Source organism: Pagrus pagrus (assembly GCF_965226575.1).
Source record: "Pagrus pagrus genome assembly, chromosome: 2".
NCBI classification, from domain to species: domain Eukaryota; kingdom Metazoa; phylum Chordata; class Actinopteri; order Spariformes; family Sparidae; genus Pagrus; species Pagrus pagrus.
In genome coordinates, this window is record NC_140186.1 from 17,308,053 (window position 1) to 17,325,664 (window position 17,612).

A 17,612-nucleotide genomic window follows, 5' to 3' on the forward strand; every position below is an offset into this window, starting at 1 on the left:
CGTGTATTACCCTTTGTAATTATGCTTCAAACAACAGATTGCGCCATAAGATGCGAGGAATGGTGTTGATGCGTGTTGGTGGAGATTTACAGCGCTTCCAAATGAAGCGATGTGATTGCCTTCCTTTAAAGGGTGGAGTCCCCTATATGTTCATGTTAAAACCACAAATCTCCCCCTGGGCTTCGACAGACTCGATATAAGCATGAAGACTATGGAGCAATAGTGTATATGGTCTGCCCAGGCGTAAAATTAAAGACTCTTGTCTGTGTGCCCCACATAAATCTTGGAAAGAGAGAGAGGGAGGAAAGATAAAGAGAGACAAAACAGATGAGTGTACATGCTGAAACAAAAAAAACTGGTTGGATTGTCCGGCGATTGTGAATCAGTGAACTGTAATGAACTGCACTCAACCCTGGACAGTAAGATGTTTCAACACATGGGCGCACATACAACCACGCGAAGAAGAAGATACACACCGACATATATCATTCTAACCATGACAATAGCCTACAGTGTGCCTGACATGTATGGGTTTTGCACAAAGAATGGTTTTAAAATACCAAATATCATTCATCAAAGACTTTCACACCCTCACTCTACAATAGTGCCCCTCATCCAATTCCCTCTCACTCTCATATTGATACATGTGATAGATACTGTCTCATCTATCAAACATATACCGTCTGAGCGAGAGCCAATAAGGGGGTTCAAAACGCACGTAAGCACACTGCAGGAGACACAGGCATACAATTTCTTACATGGTTAGAAAACAGACACGTGGTCCATGTAAGTTATTGCTGCAGGCCCACAGGCCAGAGCGGTGCTCATCTGTCTTGGTGTGACACTATCAGGCTCCTTTGCAATACACAGAGGTGGTAAAATGGTTTTATTGCAAAATGTGAGAGATACGTTGGGGGCAAATTGACGGGTGCTGATACATGCCAAAGGGGCATGGTGTCTTTATCTCAAATGAGTTGTATTGTCCTCGCCACAAACTGAACCAGAGCTGCGCGTTGAGAACATGCTAAAAGTAAGCTAGCCAATTTGCCCCTGTGTTATTCATCAGCCAGTCACAGGGGATTTAACCTGAGGCAGAGTTAGGTGCTATATTTACACTTGAGACAAGAATAGTCAGCTCAATAACACGAGGAGAAAACACAAAAAAAAGCGCCAATGATGTAAACATACATTATCAAGCCATTGATCACTCCTACATCTGCTAATATCTTTGTTCCATCAAGCATGACCATCTAGTCATCCGCGCCCTCCTTCAGCCTATCACACTGCGCCATCAACTAAACTCCAGATCAATACTCCCTGGCACATATTCTCACTCTCAAAGACTTGGAATGAAAACGCCATTCGATATCAATCAAGATCACAGCTGTGCCACTGAACAGGCACAATAAATGACAATATTATTTTTTTGTAATTTGCCATCAAATGACCAGTCACATCGAGACGCTCCACATCAGATCTTTCAGCCTGGTTTATGCTGAAAGGAACCAGATGAACAGGGAGTGGAAGATGTATGTAATGCAGTTAAAGTAAAAGCCCAGTAAGCAGGAAATTTAAGAGGGGCCTGGGGATGATGGTATTACAGCAGACGCTGATTGTGGACAATCTGCTGAAGAAGGGAAAGATATGGAAAATATCATTGGATGCAGCATGGTGGATAAAAGAGGCGTGCAAACACTTTAAAAAGCTGGAGGAAGGGGGAGATTGGAACAATCTGCAAAGAATCTGGCATATTATGTAGCGATCATTCAAAATGAGTGCACTAAAAGAATTATCTGAGCGGTTGTTACTGCAGCATAATTAAATCTCTGATATTAACAATAATATATATATATATGTTTTGAAACAAAACACAAGACATTGTTCATTTTGTCTTAAATGCGATGTATTTACATAATCCCTACACAGTAAACAATGATTTTGTTTTTTTTACTCTGTTTCAATATGATGTTAAGTAAGGGGGAAGCTTCATTGCATTTCCTTGCTTTTTTTTAACGTATGTTAGTGTTTCGCTACTGTCCCTATAGACAGTGTCTTTATTTTGTAGTCCACTATAAATATGACTAAAATTCCCTTGATGTTTAGCCACACAAGTTCAACTGATTGACATAAGTGTTCTGCATTAAGGCTAATCAAGTGATGTTATTTTAACCTGTTGTGCTACAGCAACCTCTTGCTGCCTGTTCAAGCCTTGAAGGTCTCACACTGAAAGCTTGACATATTAAACAGATTTTTGCACACACTGAGTGTGCCAATGCTTTTTTCTGTCTTAGTTTGATGTTTTATAGCTCCAGCACCTCAGCTTATTTTGATACCTGGTGAGTGGTGTTTGAATCCCGCTTGGAATTTTAAAATTCGGCACCACACTGTAGTTGCAGAGATGTCCTTCTGGAGTTGGTTTGAAACTATGTAGTAAACCGAAGATAGTTAACCACTGAAACTGAAGCTTGGTTATTGGCTGTTTGCAGTTTACTTATTTTCTTACTTTTGGCTTTTTTCTAATGAGCATCAATTATTTCAACACAGTTGCAACATTAGTTGTACTAATGATGGTGATGATGATTCAACTGTTTCATGCCCAGCTATGTGTTGTAAACCTGAATCCTGACCCTTTGGTCACTACATGACCTTTCCTTAAGAGCCACCCTCAGGCTAAAATGTACAAACCTCATTTCCTCACCACTTGCACTCCAGTGTCAAGAGGCAGTGGTGGACAGCCCACACAAAATCTTACCAAAGTAAATAATTAACTATTTGAATCGGTATTTTGAGTATAATACTGGAAACACTCCATTGCTAGATAGAAAATGAGAGTAAATGACACTAGCACATTTGGAAAAACAAAGTAGCTGCACATTAGGTAGTTTTCAATTAAAAACTAGACATCTGAACTCTTGAGTTTAGATAGATCACACAACCATAAAAATAGAGAAATGGTAAAATTAAGTTGGCTTGACTCACGTTTTTTTTTTTCTTCTAAAAAACACAGACTAGTCTTGCTTGATCTACATAATAATCTGATGCAAAAAAAACTTGCCTTATTTTATTCAAGTAGATCAAGCTGATTATTTTTATCAGTGACAAAATGTAACTGTTGTTAGTTGGAAGTAAACAGCACTCAAACAAACAATGTCACTGCCATCAAACCAGAATTCCCCCACCATTGTCTCTGCCACTGAAGTCAACCAATGCAGTCCTTTATCTGCCACATTGAATCGGCCTCTTAAACAATACTGCATTTACAAACCCTTCTGTAGTTTCCTCCATTGATAAGAAATGCTGTGTTATACCACGGCACTGGGAGATTTATGCCCCCAGCCCTGTGATGACCTCATTGTTCATTGCCCCATAATTCAAATCTGCTCCGCTGTGTTGCATCACATTGTGTATGACTCATTTCCAAGCACCCCATTCTCTAAACAAGTGAGACCTCCTCAACACGCTATAGTCAACCGCACAAACAACACAGCCAAGAATTTCCCCATCAATACTGTGGTGGCGACTGGCTTAAGGCTTGCATATCGCACACACACGCACACCAACACGCTGTTTAAATGGACTGAACTGGGAGGAGGAGAGGAGGGGGTGAGTGCTATTGTAAATGATTTCCTGCAGAGACCAAAATAATCGGCAGACCTTTGAGCGAGCTTCTTACAATCACTCTGGCCTTGTACACTGATTCTCCATTCAGCTCCCTAATGGCACTGTGTGTGTCACTAAATATACAGCTGCAGGCGATGTCTATGTGTGGCTCTCCGTGGGTGTGTGTGTGACCATATACGTGTGCGATAGCCTCCAAGTGGGAAAGCGTGTGTGTGTGAGTGTCGATAATTGATGTGTACCACATTGATGTGTGTTACCAGTATCTGTGGGAAGATATGCATGCATGCATGGATGCGCGTGTGTGTGTGTGTGTGTGTGTGTGTTTCTTTTGAGTGGTGACAGCTTTGAGTGGGGCGCTGGGAGGTGAGGGGCACCGAGAAGAGGTGTGGACAGGAGATGTGTTGACTGGAAGAACAAGTGTTTTTTTTCTTTGTGAAAGAGGGATAACAACCACCGGGTGAGTGAGAGGTTTGAGGAGAACAGTGGACTGTGGATACAGTGGCTAACATGGAAAGCAGCTGCTTAAACATGTAGCAAATGGAGTGGTGATAGCGCTCCATAAGGCCATTTGCAGAATAAAAGAGCATAACCGCGTAGACATTAACACAAACATTAAGGCTGCTCAATTCTACCTCACAGCTCAGACTCTGAAATGCATTATTTAAATGGTTATGGTAAGCTGTGCACAGCATGGTTTCAGTCAAAATTAGATAGAGGGGTTAAGATGAACCTTTTCAAACATCATTGGCATCTTACTTAATCCGTTATCTAGAATAATTGTGTCAACTTTTCACAGCCTCCACGCTCCACTTCAGAAAGGCACAATAATAACCTTCATCTTCCCTTTAAACAGCCCTGTTCAAAACAGCATTACAAGGTGTTTTGCAACCAATAAATAAAAGCCACTGATGACATAAAGCTGGATGCGAAATAAATTCTGGGCCACCGAAGACACAAATTAAAGACTGGTCAACTGGTCAAAGGAAAACAAATGAAAGCCTGTCTTAGAAAAGCATTATCGTCAGATGTGACATTGATTTCACCCACCAAAGCCTCTTAAATTGATCACTCCAAAAGGAACAGCAAAGAGACGGTGAAGTGCAAGCCATCAGCGCGTTTCTTCTTCATTCATAACGTTCAATATTTGTTCTCTTTGGGATTTTTATAGCGGGAAGGTAGCACGAAATATAAAGTAGGGAAGAATGAAAGACGGTATCATGTCCATACAGTTTTAATATCCGCATAAATGGCTGCAGGGTGATTTCAGAATTAATTTACATTGATTGATTTCTCATTCATTTTTATCCCATGTTAGATGGATCACAACCTACTGTACGTTCCTTTGCTTGTTTAATTCGGCTGTTAAAAAACTTTGATTATAAGCAGGATGCAGTTGAATCTTTGAGGAGGTCTGAGGACTTTTCAACTTATTCAACAGCTTTGATTTTCCTACTTGTAGGTGATTTTTCAGGAGTGCTTCAAGAGAAATATATATATATATATATATACATTATTATTATTATTATTATAAGTAGTTGTAGTAGTAGTAGCAGTAGCAGTTGTTGTGGTATTAGTTGTATTAGAATTTGTATTATCAGAAAATGGTAAAAATACAAAAGTTCGCGATTTCTTAAAGCCCAGCATGACGTCTTCATTCAGTTCACTGGCATACAAACCAAAGAAGAGCAGAAAACGTTCAGTATTGCTGAGAAGAGATTATGTGGAGCTATTCTGCTTAAAGAATTGTTTAAAGCAACATTATGCAACTTTTTTTTACCTTAAAATAACAGCTTCAAACTCATTTTGATGGTACAGTGTCTTGCAATAGGCTGAATGTTGTCTCTGTCACAGCCACTCCCCTATAACTATCAATTTTCACTCAATTGTGGGGGGCGCCAAATCGCACAATATGCATAAGAAAAATATTCCTCTAATCAGTTAGTTTAAGGATGCACATCGCTTCTACTTTCTCTAATGCTTGCCTTTACCAGGGTTGGGAGGGCTACTTTAAAATTGTATTCCAATACATTTCTAATTACCTATGAAAAAATATAGTCAGTAATGTAATCCAAGTTTCACAATATCAAAGTAATGTAACTTGATTACTTTCAGTTACTTTTGGATTACCTCAATACCAAACATATGCAGAGAAAAATAAGAAGAAAAAAAAATCAATGAGATAACGTTGATTGGTTTGTATTTATATTGTCTTCCGTAGGAATACACACTTGTGTATTTGGTTTCATTGTCGCAATGCTGATATTGAGGTACTTGTTCAAAAATATTTGATTTTGTCACCTGTACTTTTGAGGAGATTTCAAAATGTCAAGATATATAATGTGTTTTGCTATATAGCCTAGAAATATTACAATATTCTTTCAAGGCCGTATCACCCAACCAGAAAATGGTGAATGATTATCATCACGGTTTCCTAAAGCCCAAGGTATTCAATTTAATATCAGAAAGGCCAAAGAAGCAACAGAAAAGCAGCAAATTGGTATTTTTGCTCAGAGAATTACTTAATCATCACTTAACGAAATAATCCACTAACAAATTAATCAACTCTGTTTCATCTCTAATTATTAGTTTCAATCCAGGAGGTTACAGTGAGTCATCTCTAAACCCTCTTCCTTTTGTCTTGGCCCCACACTTCAGAACCACTGATTCAGAACCCCTGCTGATTTAGCATCACAGCACTGCTCATGTTGTTAGTAGTATGATTACAATGTACTGCTCAACAATGCAATAACCACTCAGCAGGATTACAGCACGTATCACTTTCAGCGATGCACACAAACAGCCCAGTTAACTGGCGGCATGAGCAGCCGGGCCAAAGAGTGTACATTTCCTCCAATCGGCCCTAAAATACCGACAGATAATAGGCTGTGGTGGTCGGAGCAGAAAGCCTTCCAACTGTTCCATATTTAGGCAGAGTAAGACATCTATCTCTAGAGGGCTATTCTAGTCGAGGCCATAGGAGCAATGAGTCAGAGAATGCCCTGAGATCTGACAAGCCAGTCGTCCACTACTGGTTTTCTCCTTTCCTGAGCACAGATCTAATCAGGTAGCAAAGTAACTGCGTAAGTCCTCTCGCATGGTCTGAACCTCTAATAGGGTTGAATGATATCGCTGGCGAGTTTCACACATTAAGAGAGGTGAACTGAGCTGATAGCTCCAGTCGATGGTGGAAGACGCACAGAGCCGGGGTTATTCTTTGAGGGACGGGAAAGGGTAGGAGGAAGGATGTGTTAACACATGACCGAGTGCTTTAGGTGGATGAGGAAGACGGGCAAGGATCTGGCCTCATTATTTCAATACGGGAGAGAGATGTCGTCTAGCGCAGGAAGGGGCCTTTTGAATTAGGTTAAACTCGGCACACAAAGTGGGGTTGAGACGAGGAATGTGAATCATCGGCGCGTTAGGAAAACGGTGCTGTGAAATTCAACAGCTCCGCTTTCATTGAAACTTAATATTATTATTGCTGAATTAAGATTTGTTTTGGTTTCCCTCACAGCTTAAGCCACGAGAGTGACAATTTATTTATGCAGGAAGGTTGGTTGTCTCTGTGCACACAATAAGCACCACCTTCTGTTTATCTACGAGGCTCTCTGACACAAACCTTTACCTTGCTATGCATAAATTAACTAAATAGAGGACTGGATCCCGGGATGTGCAAATTCTTTAGGAAACGCTTGTTAAAACGGTTCTGGGGAAATCAGCCCTTAGGTTCTACGTGCCCACTAAACTGAATTAATTGCACAAGTGTTGAAGTTAGACTCTCTAATAACCCTTGACGATGGAAATAGAGACTTCAGTAACAAGCAGTAACACTTGTTCCAAAACTGATTATATGCCTGCTTGTATTAATATTCAAGTGTGTATGTGTGTCTGTTACTGTCTGTCTGCAGCGGATCACGTTGTCTGCCAAGGTTTATTTTCATTATCTTGAGGTTTCATTTTGCTCACACACGATGTTTAACATATACGATCCCTTATTTTAATCGCAGGCCGGTTCCATAACACGGTTAGATAATGTTTTTGGAGCCAGCTTAAATCTAAGCCAAATATTATGTTACATTAACAGCTCTAAACAAAGAAAGTCAGCCTGCGGTCAATCAGGCAGAACAATCCGTATTAGCCCAGCCATTGTAACTTGCACCCTGTTTTCCCTCCACCAAGGAGCTTTGTCTTTCTTGTGCATCACAACAAGTGAAATGAATCAGTGACCTAATTAAAGGAGGACAAACAGACAGACAGACAGACAGACCCACAGTCAGCAGAATGCTCGATCGCTGCTGTTGCACATTATGTATCTTCAGGTGCTTCATCAGCGCTGTGCGGGTGTCATTTCTTAATGTGGCCCGTGATGCTCTTTGACACAACCCTCGTTCACGGTGTGAGCACTGACAAACACCCTGTTGTTCTCTGGAGGAGCTGCCCGAGGCCTGTCAGAAAAGTAAACCAAAAACATCCACTCTGGCTGGTGTTGGTTTGGACAGGAAAAACACAAATACCATTGAAGCTCCATTTTTCCCCGCTGTTGAAACTAGATAAACAACTTGTCAGATACCTTCAGCCAACAACCGCAGCACTTGGACAACAGAACTGAAGTTTTTCTTCCTTTTGCAAACATTTAAAACAAATTATCCACTTGGCATGCAAATGCAACTGAGGAACTGTAGGATCACTTAGACACAAACAGATGCACTGATGACAGATGATTTAGTGATATTCATCTCATCCACGAAAATAGCAATCTCCTTGGAGATGAGCCTATAGTTGTTGGGGGTTTTTTTGTTGTTTTTTTTAACAGATGCTGCCAAAATGGCAGCCAAGCAAATCTATGTCAAATTTCTCCCGCCGTACTCGTACAGACACCGTCCCACGCTGACCATTTCTCCACCTGCTTTGTGGATTTCCTCGCAGCCTCTTTTCTCAACTGCAGCACTGACATGCGAGTCAACATATTGTCAACCACTCCAACCTATAGCGCCTACATCCACCCCGTTGTATCACAATGAGCACTGACATCAACACGGGAGCTCGCACACAATCTCTGCTGATAGCCATTTGGATGTTGAGAGCAGTGATTCAGAAAGGGCCAGTTCTCAGCCACCCAGGCAGCCACAGGCAGCAGGGGCGCTTTGATTGCCAGATATCTGCATGGACCACTTATGATTAAGCATATAGCTCATCATCGGTATGGAGGCACAAGAGGATTATTTGCTGTTTCAAAGAGGAGACTGAGTGCACTCTGCACAGTCGCACAGGAGTGTGCTCTCTTCCAGTTTAGGTCAACAATCGAATATTGTGCAACCTTCAGTAGTTTTCAGCAGGAGATCAAGGTCATGTGCCTCCCCAGTAAATAAGAGCCACAGCTTTCACTCATGAATCCGCATGATTGACGTATCCTGGGGGTGCACTGGCCTGCTGGATGCTCCTTTTTCTCACAGAGTAGCTGGATTTACTGTGGATTTTCAGACTGCGGCTGACAAACCGGTAAGCACAGCAGCCCCCAAATAAGCGAACTGCATTCCAATATAGTCAAATGACAGCCACATGAAATGGGACTTTAAAAAAAAAAAAAAAGGGAGCCGAGGAGGTGAACACTTAGTCTAATCTGTCATCCATCACGCCAAAGCATGCGATTAGTAATTGCGCCCTGCAGTGAGGCAGATACACGCGGCAACGGAATAATAATCATGTGTACACCTTGGCCGAGGAGCCGTCATGGGATAATGCGATTGCATTGATTATTCGCCGGAGAGGTAATAGGTATCATCGCTTATTACTTCGCCTCGGCGACATCTCGCATCCGAGCGACGCCCATCCAGCCACAAGTCGCCGGACCGTCTTGTGCACAAACACGGCAACTCTATCACATTTGAGCCCGCTCGTCCATTAAGGGCCAGTCCTTTTTTCTCCGCGCCCCGTAAGTACCATGATCGCAGGCCACATTCCCATGGGCATCCGTGAGAGCCGAAGTCAGCGCTGCCTCACGGCTCCCAGAGCAGGTCACAGGTTGACATGCAGCAAAGAGGTTCGTCTGCGAACTAAAAAAAAAAAAAAATCAACATCACATGTCAGAGCGATAAAGAGCGGATCCTTACCGTATCACGAGTCGCAGCCGCGGTATGGGGCGCGTATACACATCCAGCGCACAGATGAGTCAGGAATAACCTTTTCTGCCCTCTTTCGTACAGTCCTCCCCTCCTCCTCCTCCTCCAACAACGCAAGATCTCGGACAGAAATATATTCTTCCCAGTCGATGAATGATTTCGCCGCCTCGGCTCCGGGTTTGTTGCGGGTTAATTCTTTTCGCAGCTGCCGCGGCTGCAGAGGAGCGACGTGGGCATAAACGACCGAAAGAAGGGATGGAGATAAAGCTGAAGGGTGTAATAAACCAGATAGCTTCGTGCTCAGTATCCCGATCAGCGCACACGCGAGAGGATGTATCGCGTCCGTCCAAACGCACTAAGTCCAGTGAAGTGTTGGAGGAGGACAGAGGCGTCTCTCTCTCTCTCTCTCTCTCTCTCTCTCTCTCTCCCTATCCGTCTGTCTGTATCACTGCCTCCCTCCCTCCTTCTCTCTCTCTCTTGCTCTCTCTCTCTCTCTCTCTCTCTCTCTCTCTCTCTCTCTCTCTCTTTATCTTTCCCGGCTGCCTTTATGTTCTTACTGACTTCTGCTCAAGTCCACAGACGCAGAGCGCAGCGGAGTAGAGGACCGTGGTCAACACACACACACACGAGCGTGCGCGCACACACACGCACAGAGGGAGAGAGAGAGTGTGAGAGAGAGAGAAGGGTCAGAAATGACAAACCAATTTGGAGGCGCGGTGGATGCTCGGTTGATCGAGCGCAGCCCGGCGAGAGGAGCGTTGTGCGTCGCAGGCGGGCGGGGAGCCGAGGGTGGGTGGGTGTGTTGGAGGAGGAGGTGGTGGTGGTGTTGGTGGTGGAGGAGAAGGAGGAGGAGGAGGCGGGGAGGGGGTGATGATTCCTGCCTGGGGGATGCAGAGACAGAGGGAAGGAGAGAGCGAGGGAGAGATGAAGAAATGGGGGTGTCTGGTGGAAAACGCGGAGCTGGATCTGGATCTCCGAAATGTCTGGACCGAGGGCTCCACCTGCCGTGTGAAAACAGGGGCTCCCAAACTTCTCACGCCGAGGACGGCGCGCAGAGACCCCGGTAGAAATCCACCGGACATGACTTTGACTCAAGAGCACCCAACTGAGAGGCGGTTGGGAGACATGACTTGGTGTGTGATTGCATAATTTTGCCTTTGGGTGACAACTGCAATATGTACAGTTGGTACGGTTCCATCCAAAGTCACATTCCCAGCTGAATAAAGAGGAAGAACAAGGCTCATAAAGACTTCACTGATTGACTCATATGCTCCCTGGACGAGAGTCTGGGACTTAGAAAGCCCAGTGATGGAATGTAACTGAGTACATTTACTCAAGTACTGTACTTAAATGCAATGTTGAGGTACTTGTAGCCTTCTTTACTTGAGTATTTCCTTTCTCCGCTCCTCTCCACCCCACTACATTTTTAATGGCTTAGTTGCTTTGCAATTGCTTTGCTGCACCAGAGCCAAAGTAGCGCATTTTCAAATAAATCTGGTTCGTTTTATAAACAGTTGGATTTAAAAAAAGAAAAGAAGAAAAAAACTGCTTCCAAAAATCTGGATCCAATCGGCTGGTGATCGGTCAAACCCGTAGACCGGATTTGGGCCTGAATATATTACATATGTTTTTAAAGTATTTGTTGGCAGCATCTTACTTTGGTTGAATTTTTTTTTTTTTTCTTGGTTCGAAGGTGTAAAAAAGAAAACGAACAGTTAATAAAAGCTTTAAAAAAATAAATATATTTAAAATAAGATGCTGTAAGACTTTTAATTAGTTTATATTAAAGTACAGTTTGTGTGGGTAACTTTCACTTTAACCAGAGGAGTAGGCCTATGTTAACACAATGTCATTACTTTCACTCAAGTACGACTTTCGGGTGCTTTTTACAACACTGAGAAAACCAGACATTAAATGTGGACTGTGAAACAGTTCCTGCTAAAGGGGTCCTGTGGGGAAGTGGTTCTCAAGGAGCCCTAATCCTGCATAAATTAGAGCACAGACCTCCATTTTATAAGATTATGTCCCAGGGTCCCGCATCCGATGAGAGTTTTATGCTTTTTAGATGTTTTATTATGGAAATGTATCAAATCCATGACCAAAAAAGTCCCACATTCTGTCATTGTGTTATATACGGATATAGTGAAAATAACCCCCCTTTTTGCTGGGAACCCACAGGAACCCCATCGAGGACGCATGTGGGTTTCCGGACCCTATTTTAAGAACAGCCGCAATATGGGTCCACTGGGCGAAGCTAAAAATGAGAAAATGCCAAATTCACAGCGGCAATAAGCTGGAAATGATTTTAGGGGGGAAATGAGATCTAAATAACCAATGGAAATTAGCCTTTTAACAGATCTGACGACCCATTTTTTCCATGATATGATTTCTTATAATATTCCCACATTATCTGAAACATTCTCAAAGGGTCCCTGTAGGATAGCTAAACATGTCCGGGGTTCACTTGGCTGTCACCGCAATATCCCCAAGATTTATCTGCAGTGTCCCAGTGAAATGCATTACAGGATTACTGTAGGCTACTTCTTTTTCATTAGGGATGAGCCCTCTGTGCCTGAAGATCAGAGGGTGACATGCGCACTGCGCGGAGCGCTCTCAAGCCGCGCGGACACAATGCTGGAAAATAAAGCGCACAGCTTGCTTCTTGATATCTTGTCGTCTCTCTCTCTTTCCACAAGCTGGGATGACTTGTCCCGTCAGGAAAGTGTCGTCCTCGGAGTTCGGTGCTGCTAGATTCACCCTGCGGACCGGTGGAGGCGGTGCTGGTTGTGCTGTGCTTGGAGTGGGGACCTGTTGATAGCCCACCGGCGCTGCAATGGAGGTGAGATGAGGCTTTCTGCAACAAGCGATACTGGACTGTCCATGATGTCCGCCTGTTCGTCACAGTGATAGGTCTAATGCGCCCGGGTCACTTTTAAAGAAATTAAACAGACCGTTTGGTGGATTACATATCAAATTAGGAGCTAATTGGTCTGCGTAATTGCTGTAAATCATTCGTGCGTAATGATTTTTTTTTTTTTATTATTCTGAAGCCGTCAGTGTCGCTTTAATATCAACAGGTATAAGATATAGATTTCATTAGGCTGCCGTGAAGGGCATATAAATACTGCGATACCCCGTGTGCCTATCAATGGGCCTTAATTACATTTAAGACGAGACGTTGTCATTTCCAGCCCGTCGTTTTGCAAATCAAATCATGTCATTGGTATCGTGCTTTGATGCTATACAGGCTTCCCCTCAAGTCTGAATGGTCGGGAGGCCATGTGTCGGTGTTAATTAGCGTCACTGGCTGATAAAGCCTTTTGGAGAAGATTTAAATCCTGCTAAAGAGCATTAGTGCACAAGCAAGGTGCTTGCAAACAAGCATGGCCTTGTGAGGAGATGTAGAGGTAAAATGATACTGAGCATATGTCAAATACACATTGGTACAGCAGGGTGATAAAAGTGTAATTGTGATGAACACAGATCAACAGTGGACTGCCAACTTTCACAAATGCCACAAAAATGAAAACAGACCATGTGCATAAGTGTCATGTTACAGCAGTAAAGGTTGTTGTTGTTGTTGTTGTTGTACACGTTGCAGGTGCCAAACAGAGAAGAATGACATTTAACTGAGCCAGAAAGCCACAAAGAAACAATTCATCGGGACAATCTGTCAGGCTACGATGGAGATCATGGGTAAGTGATTCGCAGATGCAGAGGGCTGTTTAAAGCCAAACATGTTCCAGTAACCTCAGTGAGACTCCCCGTCAGAGGCTTACAATTAAGGTGTCAGGCATGGCGGCTGCAGGCAGGCAGGAGGGAATAGTTACATGTGCAGGTGGCACAGGACTCACAGTCTGGTCGGTAGTCAAAACTTTGTGGTGAAGAGTTTACAGGGTCTTAACCTTCTGCCACATACAATTACTGCAATTGTGGCTTGTGCTCATTAGCCGCTGCTCACACACAGACACCAAAAAACAAGGGCAACATGACCTGATGCGACGTTTCAGTTGTTGTCTTTGTTTTTAGTGCTGCAGAAGGGATGGCACGTCCTTCTTTTGCACCATTTAAATGTTCCTTGATGAAGTTGTCTAATAGAGGGAACATTTTGCTGCACACAAGTGACCCCGAAGGTGACAGCATTTGGAAAAACTCTGGAACTGAAAGAACTCGCTCTCACGCAGCAGGGTTTTTTTTTTCAGAATAATTTCCCGTCCACTCAAACCTCCAAAATGTGTTTATTAACAGTTATCACACTGTGGATCAGTGCTGACAGAGGATGTCATTCTGGATCCTAAAGACAGATGTTGTATTTGAACGGTCCCTATTAAAGGAGCACTATGTAGTTTTGGGGAAGAAGTTTTAATCCCAACAGAAAGATCTTCACTGACTGTTTTTTTTATGCCCAAACAAACTGAATAAACAAAACTGACCTCAAAGAACAACACTATTTCATACTGTGTTACTTTGTTTATATGTGGCGGACCCTGCCACCTCTCTAGCTTCAAACAGTGTTCTGGGGACTTTATTTTCCTCTGAGAACAGCTTGTTTATTCAGTTACGGAAATAAAAATACACATATTTCTGAGTTTGCATCATCCCTCAGTAATGTAAATATTAAAACTCTGAGTTTGAATTTCATCTCCCCGATATACATATTGCCCCTTTAAGTATTGACATTTCATAGCTTATTATAAAAAAAGTCTGGGTTTGTGTCAGGGTCACACAGCAGCTGCTTGAACACACTTAACAGGAAGAAATCCTGCGCCTGAGTGACACAAATGATATACAATTCCTCTGCAGATACTCAGCGTGCCTTGGAGGCTGTGGAGAGGCTGCAAGCCAAACTGAAGGAGCGAGGAGAGGCCCCCACGCAGGAGAAACTCTCCCTGCTAAAGACTGTCCTGCAGAGCCCCCTGTTCCACCATATACTCAGCTTACAGCAAGCTCAGCGGAAGCCCCCAGCGAAGGTACAGCGTGAGCGTGTGGGCGTTTGGTGTATAGTGAATGGTGGGGAAGGAGCCGGAATCGTTCCCAAAATACTGAATGCAGGAACCAAACTGGATGAGTAATCAGCTTACCTAAGCTTACCACTAAAGCCCCGAGAAAGAGAGAGAGGGAGAGAGGAAGAGAGGGGGGGGAGGAAGAAGTGGCTATATCATGTGGAGGAGTTTGCAGAAGTCATATGTAACAGTGTTATAAGTTTTGAGCCGGTGTGTGGGATGTGGTCACCGAGCAATGTTCATTTGCACAAATCAGCTTCATCATGCGCAGTGTGCGGCGCACATGTTGGTGTATGACGTTTGTTCCACCATCAAGGTATTTATCTTGTTTGTCAGCGTTAATCATCACGGCTTTGTAGTTGTCTGTTGCGGTCTACTGTAATAGGCTAATGCTATAAGCGCCACAGATCTACACACACAAGCATTATTACATTAGCTTTGTGTGTGGGAGCCTGTAGCCATTTGGCATCTCTGCGCTCCAGGAAACGCGGCACTGGATTTTGTCAGAGGCTTCTGGATTCGTAGCGGGACAGGCATCGACACAGTTTGTATGAGATCAAGTTCTGGTTGTAAAATTCACAGGTTTTTTATATAGATAAAGTGCTAAGGATAATAAGTGCGAGTCAAAGGAGTGCGACGTTGCTTATTAGTATTTTGTTAGTGCTCTGTCTTTTGTTCTGTTACTGCTGTTTCAACAGGTGTCGAAGTTGCCTGGAATGGAATATAGATCAGAAATCTTCTGAAACTCCTTTTTTTTTTTTTTTACTTTGAAACAGCAAAACCTAAAAGACAAGAAGGGAACGGTTTTGTGGTTATGTGGTATTGAACGGAAGCGTTTATCTCAGATCCTCGTGTTCCTGCTCTCCTATCTCTTCCCGCTCTGCTCCGTTTTAAAGCTATCTTTCTCTACTCTTTTTTCTTTCGGCTAACACACATTTACCCTCCCTCCCCCTCCTCCCTCCTCCCTCCCACATCTTTCTTCATTGTCTCACAATGCCCTCCTTTCTCAATTTCTTTATCCTTTCTATTTCCCTCCATCGCTCTCCCACCCTCATCCCATTCCTCTCTGTCTCCATATCTCCTTTCTTCAATTAATGCCTCCACCTCTCTATCAATCCACTCTCCCCATCTCTTTATCTCCCCCATCCATTTCTTACTCCCTTCGCTTGGATCCCTCAATCCTTCTCCGACTCATCTCCTGTCACTCTTTATCCCACTCTCTCTTTTATATGTGTCCTCTCCATTTTTACACCTTTATCCTCCTCTTCTCCTTCCCCTCAGTCCTACCAGGGGAAGGGCATTTCCAAATCCGTGTCCATGAACTGTGGCCCCTGCCAGGGCATGCCGCTGGGCCTGAGCCACAGTGACTCCTACACATGGGCCATAGAGAACCGAAGGCCCAGCACCGCCCAATCCGCCAACAGGGACGGCAGCGCCTGTTCCCTGGGCTCGCCGGATCTGTCCTACTCAGACATGTACACAGACAACTGCATTCACACCGAATCACAAGTATGTATAATACCCATCGTAAATATGAGATCGCTTAGGAGGAGTTTAGTAATGGGGAGCAATTTATTCTTAAAGTGTCCGTCTATGAACAGACCAAATATACTTTTCTTTTCAATTGTAAAATGTAACACACCACGATTCAAAATGTCACATTTTACATTTGAGAATATTACACTGCATTATAAAACTCAGGCACAGGTAGATATAACATCGTCTGAGGGTTTCAGCTGATCGTATCAGCGTTTGCTTTTGTTTTACACGTGACATTTATTTTTTAGTACTGCACTCCCCCTCGAATCTCCCGCACCATGTCGATGGGGAGAAACCTGTCTGCTATTGCTCATGAGGTACAGTAAGCTCACATGTGACGTGTTACCGTAGAGCTGGTAAATGTGTGTCTGTGGGTGTAGGCTGGATCATACCCATTGTTACTTAACAGCTCAATAACAATAGATTTTCTCTCTCTCCTCCTTTTCTGTCTCCCTCTCTGTTCCCCCGACCTCTGCCATGTTAGAGGCGTCATGTGGAGATGATAGAGCTGACCAACGATGGGAAAGGGCTCGGTTTTGGCATCATAGGAGGCCGGAGCACAGGAGTCATGGTCAAGACCATCCTTCCTGGTGGAGCTGCCGGACAGGTAAACACGCCCGCCAATCAATCGTAAAGCCAAACCTTAACTAGCCAATTAAAGTTATAACTCAACACGCTTTCTTGCCGAGCAGTACTGTACATGAAAAGATCATTACTGTCATTTCTGTCCAGCAAATACAAAACTGCTGACATGTTTTGATTAGTTTAGCATAATTTAAACCTGGAAGTGGGGGAAACAGCTAATCTGGCTCTACAAAATACACCTATCAGTACATCTAAAGCTGGAGAACTAAAAACCGAAGTGTGGAAACGAGAAATTGTGTACCCACTAAATGTTTTTGTTGAAATGTGCCTCTGTAGGATAAGCGCCTGCGTAGCGGAGATCAAATCCTGCGTATTGGAGATACAGATCTGGCAGGCATGAGCAGCGAGCAGGTGGCACAGGTGAGGTGTCATTTAAACTAATGTATAAAAGTAGATGATGAGCTGAAGCTGATCCGCTGTTAGACCACAGGTAGTTCCACAGAAAAGCTCAGGGAAGCAGATGTGTGGTCCACCTCAGTGTTAGTCTTGTTACCTGCCCCACCTCTATTAAAGAGCAGTGTACAGCCACTTTCCTGAGCCCTAACCATCCGGGAATGGTTCCCACACAGCTGATGAAACCTTCCAAATGGTGCTAATCTACTGTCTCTTCAGAGCAGCTGTCTCTTTTTATGTTATTTATTTATAACTTGTCAAACGCTATCGCATTTCATCCGTTCAAAAATGA

The 17,612-nt window shown here is 43.4% G+C and overlaps 2 protein-coding genes across 8 annotated transcripts in view; one reads left to right on the forward strand and one right to left on the reverse strand.

Annotated features, from left to right (window-relative positions):
* The window catches only part of adgrl3.1 (adhesion G protein-coupled receptor L3.1), a 125,986-nt gene extending 115,480 nt beyond the window's left edge, over positions 1–10,506 (reverse strand). For all 7 annotated transcript variants that reach the window (XM_084340788.1, XM_084340787.1, XM_084340783.1 and 4 more), the window contains exon 1: positions 9,732–10,506. The gene's annotated coding sequence lies outside the window, so the exon portion shown is untranslated. The remainder of the gene's footprint in view (positions 1–9,731) is intronic.
* A 1,861-nt stretch (positions 10,507–12,367) lies between these two features.
* Positions 12,368–17,612, forward strand: part of LOC311249911 (multiple PDZ domain protein) — a 41,805-nt gene continuing 36,560 nt past the window's right edge. Inside the window, exons 1-7 of the mRNA XM_084341309.1 lie at positions 12,368–12,579; positions 13,342–13,436; positions 14,544–14,710; positions 16,025–16,252; positions 16,531–16,599; positions 16,767–16,889; positions 17,204–17,287. Of these exons, the coding sequence (XP_084197435.1) occupies positions 13,424–13,436; positions 14,544–14,710; positions 16,025–16,252; positions 16,531–16,599; positions 16,767–16,889; positions 17,204–17,287 (684 nt within the window). The 5' untranslated portion in view covers positions 12,368–12,579; positions 13,342–13,423. The remainder of the gene's footprint in view (positions 12,580–13,341; positions 13,437–14,543; positions 14,711–16,024; positions 16,253–16,530; positions 16,600–16,766; positions 16,890–17,203; positions 17,288–17,612) is intronic.